Source organism: Argopecten irradians, chromosome 7 (genome assembly GCF_041381155.1).
Source record: "Argopecten irradians isolate NY chromosome 7, Ai_NY, whole genome shotgun sequence".
NCBI classification, from domain to species: Eukaryota; Metazoa; Mollusca; class Bivalvia; order Pectinida; family Pectinidae; genus Argopecten; species Argopecten irradians.
Genome location: NC_091140.1, coordinates 44,231,020 through 44,245,819, shown reverse-complemented (window position 1 = coordinate 44,245,819; position 14,800 = coordinate 44,231,020). Strand labels below are relative to the sequence as shown.

The window sequence follows — 14,800 nt, the reverse complement described above, 5'->3', positions numbered from 1 at the left end:
AAAGTACAAAGCGGGGAGTCCAACACTTTTATCCTAGATAAAAAAAATTTTGTTTGTAAAATTCGATGGACAAGACGATACTGTAGCCATCTTAACTTTCTATCATGTGTTTGTTTAAAAATATTGACGTGGGTTTTCTCCCACTCATCTTTGTCCCATCCCCAGTCAGGTGCCAATTTTACTGTTAGAATTGTTTATTGGTGATTTATAAATTTTAATTAATCTGCTATACCAATCCCTCCAGTATACTGTATATTTTATCAATAGTAATATGAGAGTGAGTTGAACCATACTGGTTCCTTCAAAATATAAATGTCATTGGGAGGAACAATTTTCTTTATCGCTGAAAGTATAAGAAAAAACTTCCTTCCAGAATAAATTACAAGTTCTTGTTTACATCAATCTAAAAAATCCATCCCCCGTGTTAAACAAGTAAAGTTCAATTTCGTGATCATGATCTTCCAGTAGAAGACATGCCCAATTACTATTAGCAGCGGAATCGATCAGAATTTGATGGTTTCCGGACTCATGCACTTAAAATATCAAATCTTCAGTATAATCATGTGTCCCATGTCTACGGTTTTTTTCAATACGATGACAGGAAGGAAACGTCTTCCGATTCCTCTATGTATGTTATGACAACTCATGCAAGCATTACCTTGTAGCGCAATCGATATCATTTGCTGAAAGGTGGAAAATGTGGCATAACTTTATGGTCACCTTCTAATTGACAATAGTCATAGGGAAATTTGTTAACGTTGTCAGACAGATACTAAACTGAAAACGGTAAATATATTGTATCTATTTTATATTAAGTTGAATCAATATGTTGTGATTTTAGACGTTTTAAAGTTATAACGCAATTTAATAAGATCAGCCTATTGGGATATTAGATACAATGGGGTTTCTTTTTCGGTTATGCGACCGCGTGGCAGTGTGTTTATATACAGCCAGGGTCATTTGAGGATGGTTTCCCATGGATGTGTTGCGTCTGTGAAGTGCGTGTGGGTGATGTATATTCGTGCTGCATCTTCTATTAAAATAGAACTCTAGACCTCTTTATTGTTTGTTTGCTTGATTGATTGATTGAATTAACGTCCTACTAACAGCCAGGCGTTGTAAGGGCGATCTCCCATGTATGCGATGTGTAGCGTGTATGAAGTGAGTGGTTCGTGTTTTGGGAAACTGGGGTATATTTGTGTTATATCTTCTTGTATAGTGGAACCCTTGCCCTTTTTATAGTTCTATATCAATAAAGTCAGACACCACATCCAATCACATTATTCTGACAGGCTAACCAGTCGTCCCACTCTAAGCAGAAACTACCGCTTATATAGACTATGGTGTATATCGGTCATCTCACAGAGGTAAGATCTCAAGTTGTCAAGTGAAACGTTAGAAAGAAGAACGTTAGTAGGAAGAAGAAGAAATACAAGTAATAAATTTAGTCGCCTTTAACTCGTCCAGTAGAGACCGCCAGTACAAATTCTAACTCCCTACCTGCAGCATTTAAGTAGTCATGACGGCCAACATGCATTCACACTTGTAACATTATGGTTTCTACCATCATCAAAATTGTCAAATCAATGCAACAAAAAATGAAAAAAGAGATCAATTGCAATAAAATAATCATTTTAAGAACAATATACATAACCTGTATCAATTTGAACATGTCAGTTCATAATACTTTCATACCTGAATGTTTGGTTATTTTTGAATTTGTGTTTATTGTTTTGTTTGTTGCTTTTTTTCTTGTTAGTTGGTAGGTTTCTGAAAATCAAAAGTTAGCCAAACACGTTTTTAGCGTTAGAATGTTAGTTTTGAATTATAAATATTTCATTGAAAATTGTAATTATGGCGTTATATCTTGTTGTTAACTTATGACTAATGTACCATTGTTTTCTAGTTGTAGCGACGGTTATCCTGGTGCTGTTACTGATCTTTAGTATCACCATGATCGGAGTAGGTAAGTACTGAGGAAAAGTACGTCAAGAAATTAAGAGAACGGCAAGTCGATACCACTGCAGGTAAGTTTGCATTTTAGTAATCCATTAATTGCAGTAGGTAAGAAATGAATAAAGGAAGTACATTAATTAAGAGAACAGTAAGCCTGATCCCTGAAGGTAAGGCTGGTTTTAGTACCACATTAATTTCAGTAAATAAAAACTGAATAAAAGCACAGTAATCAAGATAACAGTGAGTCCTTATCCCTGATGGTAATCTGATTTTAGCATGACATTAATTGCAGTAGGTAAGAACTGCATCAAGGGAGTACAGTAGTTAAGAGAACGGTAAGTCATTATCTCTGAAGGTAAGTCTGATTTTAGTATCATATTCGTTGCAGTAGGTAAGAACTGAATATAGGAAGTACATTAATTAAGAGAACGGTAAGTCCTGATCCTTGCAGATTAAAGTCCTTCATGTTCCTATTGCATAACTGAGAGAGACGACATGTTAAGAAAACACTATTGTCTGCTTTCTTTACGTAACTTTCTCCTGTCAAATATCTCCCAGGTTGCCGTCTCACATTTTGATATTTAGTTCATGCTTCCTTTGTAAAGTTAGATTTTAGTTATTTTTGTACAAAAGAAATATCTAATTCTGTTTAGCGCACAAGGTTTATTGATGGCGGTGAGTGTTACTTCTGTTAAGTGATAAAACTTGTAAATATGTTGAGGATTGTTTTGTCTTCTCTTCGTAACATTCTCCAGAGAATGTTTAGATGGAATTGACACTAACTTTGCCACAATACTTTAACTTCACTCTCGGAGGTATTATATATGTTGTACGCAAAACACACAACTTACAAACTGAAGGTCATATTCAATTGAAATTCACGACTGTTTCCTTTGTCTGTGACATGTTTCAGACGCGAAAGAGCAAACGCCTTGATATAAGATACTAAATTAAAAACACAATCACATATAATTTAATGAAACATGTCAATATACAAAATATATATAATTTAATCATCGCCGTTTGTAACGTCGTATCTGATTGGCTAACACACCGACATCACGATTTTATAGAAAAGAAATTACTAAAATCGTAAAATTTTTCTCGATATAATATCATCATAACACACAATTATCAGTTTAGGTTAATCCCTACGTAACTCATTTTAATATGCTTTAACCCGTCTTGAGTACATTGTTTGTTCCAAATTGCATAATTCCAACATCAAGCCAATTTTATGGCCTACAAGTTGTCAATAATTTATATCATAGCTTACATATGAAGCTGCTGAATACATTTTTCGTAATGGGAATAACAATTGTACAGATTAACTTAGTAATGCTATTTAAATGAGCACTGCTTAACTACCAGTGTAGTAGTATAGTGAAATTGCAATATGTCACATAATTGCAAATGTTCTGTGGTTAGTTTTTTTATAAAATATGTTTTCGTAATGATAACTGGTGACACAAAACTACTATGTTAATCACGATAAATGAAACTATATCAAAGCGTTTAACATATACTAACATAACATGCTTATTCAGATTATTTTGTTACAATATGAACACATAAAGCGTTTTTCGAGTGTAATGATACCTAGCATTACATTATTAGACATGCACCTTTACTTCATTTTGTAAATCATTGTTAGGAACTGACCATAGGTCAATGATTTTTCTATGTGTACTTTTTTTTTTTTTTTTTTTTTTTGTAATATCCCGAAACTTGCACGTTCATGAATTGACATGTCTTTTACACATGGGTGTAAAAATGAGACAAATTGAAATACGTTACAGAAAACCAACGGTATTAATGACCAATGCAAAACTCCTGAAGAAATCAGAAAAGTGATATATCTTAGTATTTCTTAAATGTTAAATATAATCTTATTGTGGTTCGGAAATTGTTACCGCATGATTGCTTACAATTCAGGATTTTTTATATAATAATACATATTAAATAACTGAAGATTTGTGTTACCCGATTTATCAACGTGGTCAAGAACGTCTTTCGACCTTGCTTCCTGCTGAATATATTTATACAATATAAAAAAATACTTTACTAAGATTCGCGAGTCCGTCAAATGAGTATAGACATAAATATGATTTGTATATTGTTACATTTGCTTTATACCATAGTATCATTACGTTGTTTAATATTCAAGGTGTTGAGCATTGCTATAAGGTATTCCTTTATTTGTTGCAGGAAGTGCCTACAGAAGGGACTGTCCAAAGGAGCCGAAGATTCCTATTTATCTTCTGGTTGGAGGCTGCTTCGGTATAGTCAAGATCATCATGATGATCTGGAATAAAAACAGAAAGAAAAACTATGAGAGATTCGGCATTGAGGCCGAAGACGACATGGACGATGACGCAGTGATGTTACGGTCGACTAAATTTACCGGATTTATCCTTAATATGTTCCTGCTGACGTGGTTCATCATGGGCAATGTCTGGTTTTATCAAATATGGACACCGAATTATGAGCAGCCACTTCACGAACCCAAGAACTGGTGTCAGGAAATGTTGTACACGTATACCTTCTATCAGATATTGATATGTTACTCTTTGATAGGTTGTTACGTGTTCTTTATTTTCGCGTGTCTGGCGTATTATTGGTGCTGGTGTCCGCGGCGACAGCTCGACAAATCCTGAGCAGACGACAGAACACTCCGACGGTAATCAAAATGTTTGCCCAGAAGGTTTTATAAGAGTTCATGAAACCTGAGCTTGACTTCGAAAGAATCAAAACAAAAGACCGAAACCTGGCTTCCATTGGTTTAATACTTTACTTTAAATGTGGTAAATGAAATGTTGAGGTTCTTGTCAATGCTAATGTGATCAAGAACATTAAATTTTATATTGATTTTGAACAGGGAAGTGCAGTAATGAAATAGTGCATTCTAAAAAAATGGTTATACTAATATCATTCAGAAATTCATATAGAACTTCAGTGTAACATTCCATGCGTTAAAAGCGGTAAAATATTAACACCGCTAAAACTTTCACGTTTACAGTATGTATTTTGCATTTACAAACCAATTAAATGGCGTTTTATGGTTGTGCGTAATGTTGCCTTGAAACTGACGAAGGGTGAGTTTTGTATTTTGAGAAACATAAAATGTACTTTCATGTTTGGATAATTCATTTGTATGATTATCATTGAAGATGTTATCTAAAATTTCTATATTTTTTGTTTCTACTTGTATGTGTACAGTGTTTTAAATTATAGATGACGAATTCTAATATTACAACAGATGGAATTTTTAATTTATTGATTATTGTATTATTCAGCACAGCCTTGGCAGTACTCTATTGAAAAATATGCTAACCATTTGTTACGAAATAAATATTGTGTTTTGTTTCTTATGTTCCATGTCGTGTGTGATTCTTGCTCCCACTTTTTTTTTTCTTCGATGTACTATTGTTAAAATGGAGCATATCTTCAAATGTCGTACAGCCATTTCTTTCGTGAAGATTATTTTTGCAATTCCGAGGGAGATTGCTATGATCCAGGCAATCTTTTCCTTGTCGACCAATGGAGGAGTTTTACTGTATATACAGTTTTCCATTGTTTTCCACAATATCTAAATTCGTGCAATTATGATTTCTCATGAAATAATAGTTTTAAACAGTTTAAAGTCGGTACATGTTTTCTGAAACACCCTTTAATTCTATAAACAGACAGCGAAATTTACATTTCATTTACAATTTCATTTCTCTATTTCAAAATAGGTCAAAATCGCGTAAACGTCGACCCGTGAGCATAATAGTCTTTACGGTTTAGTAGTTTCTATTTTTGTAATGATATGCATATGGTCATCTTCGCATACTTTGACAGCCATACACTTAGCGTCATATATAGATATTTATCGTAAAATTATTGAAAATGGTCTTATCATATATTCACCATCTTATTGGGTTATTCGTTTATGGAGCATAAAGAAATGTTTTTTTCTATTTGGCTATTTGCTGCATTACTAATTGAAATATTCTTTGAGCAAGGGAAACTAACTCTTATAAGATATAGACATATAATCAAGATGTGTAAATGATCAATGCGTTTTAACATATTTGAAGAACAATTTCAACTTAAAATGGTATATCATTCGACAAATTTTGCATAAGAAAATGGCAAAAGAAATTATTATCATGTTTTTGGATTATCTAATACTGAGAATGGGGATACATTTGAATGTGCTGATTTTTGACAAGACTGCATTGAAGCTGGTCGCAATGCGATAGTGGTGTTTTAAGGTCGTGCATCTGGAGTGATAATATTCACATGATAATTAAAACTATTTTAGAACGGAGAAATAATGAGCGAATGATTCTATTTTCACAGTATCGAAAACGGTTTTCAAGCCTTAGATTTGTTGTGTATTACCCGTGCTCGAATACAAGTACCTGAATGATTGGAGTTTCATTTCATCTAGTGTTTATACTAAATAACTATCAATATTATGCAATGGTATATTGATATTTACTAGAGTGACGGATATTTGGAGTGTTACATTGTGATTTTAATATTGTTTTCCTTTGTTTAAAATGTGGATAAGATTAATGTCGATAATATCGAGCATGCTATAAATGAAATGAAGCGACGACACTTGCAATGTATTACCAGTCGTTCCCAATGTCCTTTCTACGTATCTCATGTTAAATCAAATAAAAAATGATAAAGTGGAAACGTGTATTATTATTTGTACCTTTTGTAAAATATTTATTGATATAGGAGAAGTTTTCATTTATTCAACATTGTATAGATATACAATTAATATCCATATCGAATATAATTAATTCCATCACCGTTGATAAGGGATTTAAACCATTTTTTCACATTGACATATTTTCGCGTTCATGCCTAACGATAATTTTTTTTGTCAATCTAAATAGCAATTTACAGTTTAAATGCTTTACATTATTCTTTTTGTTTGAAGAATCCTTGAACTGTCACATCAAAGGATACCAAATATGCGAAAATGACCTTACAGTAACTTTTAACAGTAACAAACACTCAACTTCTAATTCACGTGTTAGATAATAATTAAGCGCATCTTATTGTTGATCACGCAACGCTTTAGTACACTTTCGTATATTTTAACTACATACTGCGTAATATATATGTAACAAACAAACATTACTATTATCTATATTGTTATTATTGGATTTTACTTTCTTACTTAATTTCCTATAATGTTGTGTAAATGATATGTGCAAATGTATGCATAAATATCTTTTGTATGTTTAACCGTATATATTTACCAATTGTTTTGTTGAAATATGTATATAATTTTTCAAAAATATTTATGGATAAAAATACACGTATTATTATTATAAAGGAAGACGAAGGGAGATAATCGCAATATTTAACAAAGATATTCTGACTATATGGCTTTGTAACTGCACTTTTTTCTCTAAATACAGGAAAATGAAATTAGTTAGTAATACATATATTATATCATGATGAATCTATTATTGCAATTTAATATTCAACCTAATTCAATAGAAAATCATTATACATTATTATATATAAATGTTTATTGCTCTTGCATACCAGAATACCTACACTACCAAAGCTTTACATTTACAATCTGTGTGATACATTATCTAAATTGGTCTTTTTCATTTGGCTTTCATCGACCCTATACCCGGAAAATATCAAGTCACAAAAATAACAAGAGGAGAGTATTGGTAACGTCGCAATTATTTACTTACGTATAATGACTTTAAGTTTTTTTTACTCAAATAACGATCACCATTCTCACGATTTTTTTTCAATATACTTATTTTATATAGTGCAGAGAAGCACAATAGCTCTGAATATAACACAAACTGAAATACGTGTATATCGCAATGGAAAATAGAAAGTAGAAATTTCAATGAGTTTATGAGCCAAAGCGCTGCATTTTAACATTATTAGCACTAACATTTTGCTATTTAAAGCTTTTCTGTCGCCTCAATTTGACCATTAACCCCGTCAACTGCGGCATTGTCGTAATAACCTCCATCAAGTTCCAATCCCTCCTTCCGATCCCTTCCTTTCTTCGAACTATACCGGAAGTGGTCTATTAGGCATGCTCCACAAATGACGACAAAGAGTACCGCTGCAGCTATTCCGCCAATCATTGCATTGTGTCTGTAACGTTTCAGTAACTTAGAGTAGTCTGGTCCGTCTATGTTTAATCCTTTCTGTACTACATCCACGTGGTAGTTGTCTCGCACTATAACACAATAATAAAAACCGAAATCTTCATCGTCGACATTTCTGACGATGAGGTTGTAATTTGACCAATCAGAAATGCTCCAGGATAATTCTCCTTTCTTCATTTTAGCCGTTGAAGTATTGTCAATTCTTTCACCAGAAGGGAGAATCCAGTATTTGGCTTTTATGTTATCGGCATTGCTGGGTACTGTTGTAATATTTAGATCATTGTTATCGCACGCGAGCGTTGTTGTGTTGTAGTATTCTACTTTAATATTATCTCCCATAACGACTGGAATAAAAACCACCATCACACCTAGAACAGTCTTGATACCCATGGTCGAACGTCTGAAAAATAAATATATTTACCATGAATAAAATAATGTCAATGTATATATAGTACATAAAGGGGAAATTTGGTTATATTAGTTTAACGTCCTATCCATTGCCAGGAGCAGGATAATTTGATGACGTGGGAGGTTTGTTGACGGAGGAAAGCTGGAATACAAGGAAAATAACCACCGACCAGCGACCTGTACATGGCAACTGTCACATATAGGATTCCAACTCACACCGCAGGGAAGGAAGGTTTGTGGTAATATGTCAGGACATCATAACCACTCGGCCATATCCTTCTATGACGCATAAAGGGGAATGTGTCATCGAACACTTATAGCCTTGGTGCAGACACGAATTGTATTTTTATTTTAAAAAAAAAATATTCCTTTCCATTTCAGAGTATGCATATATAGGGATTGGATTTCGTTCTTATGTTAACCATGCGTGTATGGAGCAATTCCTCTAAGAATATATTCTATGGGGCGTTAGCGCCCCATATTGAATATATTCTTAGAGGAATTGCTCCATACGAGCATGGTTAACATAAAAACGAAATCCAATCCCTATATTTACACTCACACGACTTTTTATTTATATTTTATGCAATAAAATCGTCATTTGAAAGTGACGTAATTATTCAATAAAAGTCGGTCAAAAGTGGGAGGAGCTTACTCAATTGAACAGCGAATGGTGACGCTTCAAGTAAGGTAGAATTATTCATCCGCGACGTCAAAAAAATCAATATTTTAGTGTAAAATAAACATGACGAACAAAGTAAATTTCAGAGATAATTTTTATTTAATCAGATCAGAACTTTAAATATATATTCAATTTTGCTAAAAGTTATTATATAGCGTAATAACATAAAGAATTTGTTCACGGCCACATGTGTTAACTCGGTGACCGTTATTGTGCAGCGAGGCGAAGCTGAAGCACGCTTACACACTTTAGTTTGCCGAAGTTGTCAAAACACCGATTTTCAAGTAGCTCAATGTGTTTGAGATGTCGTCTGACTTGACGATATTACATCCTTGGGAGCCATATATGTGATTATATAATCTACGCTTAGATCCATATCGCCATCGATAGATGAAACAAATCCACTTGTGTTCGATGGATACAATGTATTTGTGGTGACGCGGAACTGCCAACACGTGGATTACTAGCGGTGCATGTTTTATAATACACATGATTAAATACTCAAAGAACAAAGACAAGAGGATATGTTTATAAATGACCTCTATCAGAGGGTCTCACACCCGTCCACCCCAAAAGGCTCGATCGTAGGACGAACATAGGCACAGAGGTAATGTTTATATTTGACACCCATCATTTTTAACAAAAATGAAAGCACGTCGCCCCGGTCGGGATATTTTTTTCCGTTTCTTTATACAATTGTTAATTTAAAAATTGTTTGAATCATATATAAATATAAAACATGTATATATTGTTTACATTTTTCCAAAATTCTATGAAAAACAACAATATACACGTAATGTTGCGTCAAAATGTAAACAAAGCCATGTGTTTCTTTTAAAAAAAAGTAGTCCTTTTACGTTGCACAGAACATTTTCATACGCAAGTTCAAAGTTCAATGTTACCATGCAGTTATGGTAAACAAAATCGGCTAGTATTAGCGTATAGTGACCAAGCCTAGCAAGTATACATATATGCATATGTTTGTAAATATCTAAGAAACGCATACTCTAGGTTTAGATCGCCAGTTTAACAACACGTTAAGACAAGTTAAACCAATCAAAGATCCTATATCTAATGAGCTGCGCTACGTTATGATGTAAAAGAAACGCTTTTTCATCACTGAATAACTGAAGTCAAAATGACAGACGACTGTGTAAATATACGACCCTTCTTATAGATAAATGTCTTGTTTCACGTTAATAATGTATCCTATGCACCAGAAAGCAGGTCAATAATTGTGTAATATTCTACTTGACGAGAAGAAATGTCTTGTTAGCAGTTGCCTAATAGGATCATCATTGTGACCATGAACAGGTACAAAGTATTCAACGGGCTAATACTACTTCCGTGTCGGCATTCTACTTTATGATAATGAGGTGGACACTGCCGTAGAGCTAGAGAATGCTTAAATTGAAAACATGTTTTAAGAACTGGACATTAAGGGAATCATAACTGGACATTAAGGGAATCATATTTCGTAGGTCATATAGACTACAGCTTTGTTATGGACAGTGCAAAGCGGGCTGAAACACAATAGGTCGTACAGATAGCTAACACGGACACTTTTGAAATGGATAGTCACAATACATTTATAAAATCGCCGATGAGAATAAGATACGTGATCTCAATACTAAGTAGGTTGATTTTAATACGGAAAAGAGGTAAAGAAAGGGTTAAAGTGAAATCGTAGATGCAGTAAAGGTTTTATCAGCATATTTAAAAGAAAAGTTAAAGATAAAAGACACCGATAAAGTTACAGGAAAAATGATAGGAAAATCCATGAAAATAGGAGTGAGTCATTCTTTGTTTAAAATCAAGATTAATGAAGATTTGCGGGAATTATTCAAATTAATAAACAAATGAGAATTTAAAGATGAGATGTATTATATACATTACAACAGATACAAGAAACCCAATAGTCTTAAATAGTTTTCTTAGTGAATATTTCGGGAGAACATCATATTAACAGAAAAGCGAACTCTACAAATTGTTTAGTATACAGTATATCTCTTTGCCACGCGGAGTATCATTATGGTTTAAGATTTCGTTGAACCTTAGATAACACAACATTAATCTGAATATTATGTATAGTGATGTCAACACTAAGTAAATTATTTAGATAAGCTTCTTTGTTGTTTACAAACATACTGCCAATGTGTGACCCTAAAACTTAACCTAGTCAGATAAAATGTTTACATGGATAAACTGTCATGCAGGAAAACGTTATAACGGCTTTGAAACCGTGTAAGGACAAAATTTCACGACCGATTGTGATAGTAGCGGACATTTATAATGCTATCAGCCATATCATAATACAAAATGTAATTCAGGACATATATAAATTGATATCAAATTGAGTTTAAGGATCTATCGGTCATTTTCTCGGACAATATTGTCTTAAGTAAACTTAACCATAGTTTTCTACCAGGTTAATGTGCTATGATCTTATATTTAGAAACATTAACAAAATTATTTAATCCATAGACAGACAGTACCAATCAACACACAGCTATGAAAATAAAAAAAAAATATTTAAGACTTTGTTGTGAAGTTAGCATCACGCTAATGATTTTAGCATAAATATCAAAGATATAACAGCACAATCTGATAATTTATCATGATATTTTTCCTTTTAAAGTAATTTTTGGATGAAATAGCAATATATATATATATATATATACATCAATACATTTTTTTCCTTTGAGTAAACAATTTATTTACATAATACAGGCCGATTTGAGAAAAAAAAGATAGCGTTGCGGGGATTTTACAGAATGTGGTCGTTTGTATACAAAATGTAGTAACGGGTTATTTATTACTGTAACATAAACAATACATTTAAAACGAATTCTACAAACGTTTAGTTTGTATTGGTTCAACGCTTCGTTCGAACTTCGCTATTACTATCGTAATGCTTTTTTGTGTAAAATGTGAAACACGAAATTTTTTAAAAACAGCAAACAAACCGGATATTGGATAACCCCTTCTCATATATATGTAACAACATGTTAATTTTGCTTGATCATATATATGTAACAATATAGAGATTTACTTAGTATGTGTAATTTCGTATGATAAATACACTTTCCTTAAGGTAAATCATTGATGGCGTCTAGCTTGTTCAATTGACCAAAGAAAGGTGTAAGCAGCTGTTTCACAACAGTTGTCAACTAACAGCTCATCCCACTAATTAACGAGCTTATGTCTGTCTTAAAACTTAACATCAGACTGCATAAAGAAACAGCCAACACCTGAGGCGACTAGGTGCGGTAATGCGTCTAGCCTCTCGTTGAAAATCAATCTTTACTATGTAAGTATACATATAATATACAGCAGAGAGAAACATGCAGTTAAAAATACAAGAAAGCTATAAAGATATCAAGAATAAATAACTGGGGTCACAGGTCAACCACAATTGTATGGTGTTAGCAGTTGAAGAATACATCAAACGCAATGTACGTATACAATATAACTTAGCAAATATTGATTTACAATTTCGTCATAAATCTATGATTATTTTGCTTGCTTTTTTGCAATTACAAATAATTATGATTCAATAAACATACCTGTTGATGTTGACGTCCTCCAACTAAGATTTGATGTTTTATAAACTGTTACGTACGGTCACATACCGTCGTGTATATGAACACTTATCTGCTGTGGTCCTTAAAGGTAGAGGTATTTACCTCTATGTGTGTACATAGCAGTACCTGATACTCCCCCCGCTTACAAACTGTCACGCCATGTAATAGGGTTGTAGCAGGACAAGGCCAGAGGGACATCTCTGCGTAAGTCATTAATTTCGTAAATATTATTAGCATATAGACATGGAAATAAAATTTGCACATTTACTCCTATAACATGACAGGGGGGAAGGATTTTGCGGGATATCTATTTTATTCTGAATCTATAGATAAAACTAAAATAATATATCGTGTAAATCATTCTTACTAAGGTTATTCAAAATTCCTGAAAATATATACCCTAACTGAATACGTTGATTTGGTGGTAATTGTGCGTTTCAATTGTTTAAAATTACTATTATTAATGCATCTTCTATAAATCTCTATAGAACTCCTAAGATAACTGAATCAATTTTATATAAAGATACAAGGCGTAATGTATTGTTAATATTAGTATATTCATACATTCAAGACTACTAGATTATTTAAAATCAGTTTACGTGTGTTCGCTACTATTACGTTTAACTGTATCCTTTTACATTTTTTTTAAATATTCAAAGGTAAACATGGCAAACATCCACCTTATATGTAAACTGTGTCAGAAACGCCCTCGTAACAACAAAGATAATGGAGTTTAGGTTACAGTGGGTGATTGTATCCCCTACCAGAGCGTCACTAGAGTACTCCTTAAATAATCTTAAAAGTGAACGTGTCTCAGCATTTATATCTATAATAAATCCTTCTCGTTATCACACAGGCGGGCTACACTGGCCTCAACCCAATTACACATGTACAGGATCAGGTTTCGCTATATATATGTCTACAGCATTGTTTCATATTAAGTTGATTCATTGTTAATCTCTGGTTGTATGTTCCAACCATTTCGACATATACAAAGCACCAAAAGACGAAATCCTGATGGGAATGAATATGAATATTACAGAAACAGTCTTGCATATACCAAATGTATCTATCTAACTATGCAATAAATTCAAACTTGAGATATGACTTCATTTTTTCAATTGTAATTTTTAAGATAATCTATTAATAAACAAACATCCATATTGAAATACAACTTTTAAAATTTAACTTTAATGCTGCGATTATAAAAACCACTATAATAGGAAATGTTATATTGTTAAACATCAAAAATGAAGTACATGCATGAAGTCATCTTGTCTCAGTTGCAATGCCGGATGCAATAAATGCAATACAGTGAAAATTCATGCAATCGTTTTTCCCAATATATATAAAAGGGAACTTCTGATTTTGGCTACCAAATCACCCATCAAATTACAGCATTCGTGTACTTTTTCAACATCACGTTACATCTACTTTTTAACAGAAGAACATAAATCAGTTAAATTTTCGAATTACAATATAATAGGGTTTTTTTTCCATTTAGTTTAGGGTATTTATATTCAAATGCATAGATAAGGACATGTTATTGAATCTATTATAGCAGATGTTTAATTTGAACAAGTGACCTTATGTAAATTTGGTTGAACTTATATTGTTAATACATGAGTATGTACATTATATCTATGGAAATGAAGTCCGGTATACATATAAATAAGACTAAATTCAAAGAGAGGTATTTTATTATATTGCCACATTACAATTTGGAAGAATCTGAGTGTCCGATTATTATTTGATGATATAATCTTTTTCTTTCTGAAAACATGTGTATAAAATTGCATAAAAATACAAACTTTCTATGATAAGCAAAAACAGAACTTTTGTAATTTGAGTTTTTATTAAAGATGTATTGTCAGAAAATCAATTTCAATGAATTTCAAAACACAGCAGATCAGATACACCTTTTCACGAAAAGTCATCACATTTACTAAACATAGCTCAAGTAGTACACAAGTTATTTTAATCGATTTATTTATTTATCAAATCCGTTATTTGTT

The 14,800-nt window shown here is 32.6% G+C and overlaps 2 protein-coding genes across 4 annotated transcripts in view; one reads left to right on the top strand and one right to left on the bottom strand.

The window, feature by feature from the left end:
* LOC138328571 (transmembrane protein 272-like) overlaps nt 1-6,648 on the top strand; it is a 51,061-nt gene extending 44,413 nt beyond the window's left edge. For all 3 annotated transcript variants that reach the window (XM_069275442.1, XM_069275444.1, XM_069275443.1), the window contains exons 3-4: nt 1,907-1,966; nt 4,165-6,648. In XM_069275442.1, the coding sequence (XP_069131543.1) occupies nt 1,907-1,966; nt 4,165-4,613 (509 nt within the window). In that variant the 3' untranslated portion in view covers nt 4,614-6,648. The remainder of the gene's footprint in view (nt 1-1,906; nt 1,967-4,164) is intronic.
* Nucleotides 5,609-12,928, bottom strand: LOC138328572 (uncharacterized). The gene is made up of 2 exons (XM_069275445.1): nt 12,768-12,928; nt 5,609-8,511 (listed from the first exon to the last, which is right to left on the bottom strand). Exon 2 carries the CDS (start codon nt 8,499-8,501, stop codon nt 7,899-7,901), a length of 603 nt encoding a protein of 200 aa, XP_069131546.1. The 5' UTR covers nt 8,502-8,511; nt 12,768-12,928; the 3' UTR covers nt 5,609-7,898.
* Nucleotides 12,929-14,800: the final 1,872 nt, after the last annotated feature.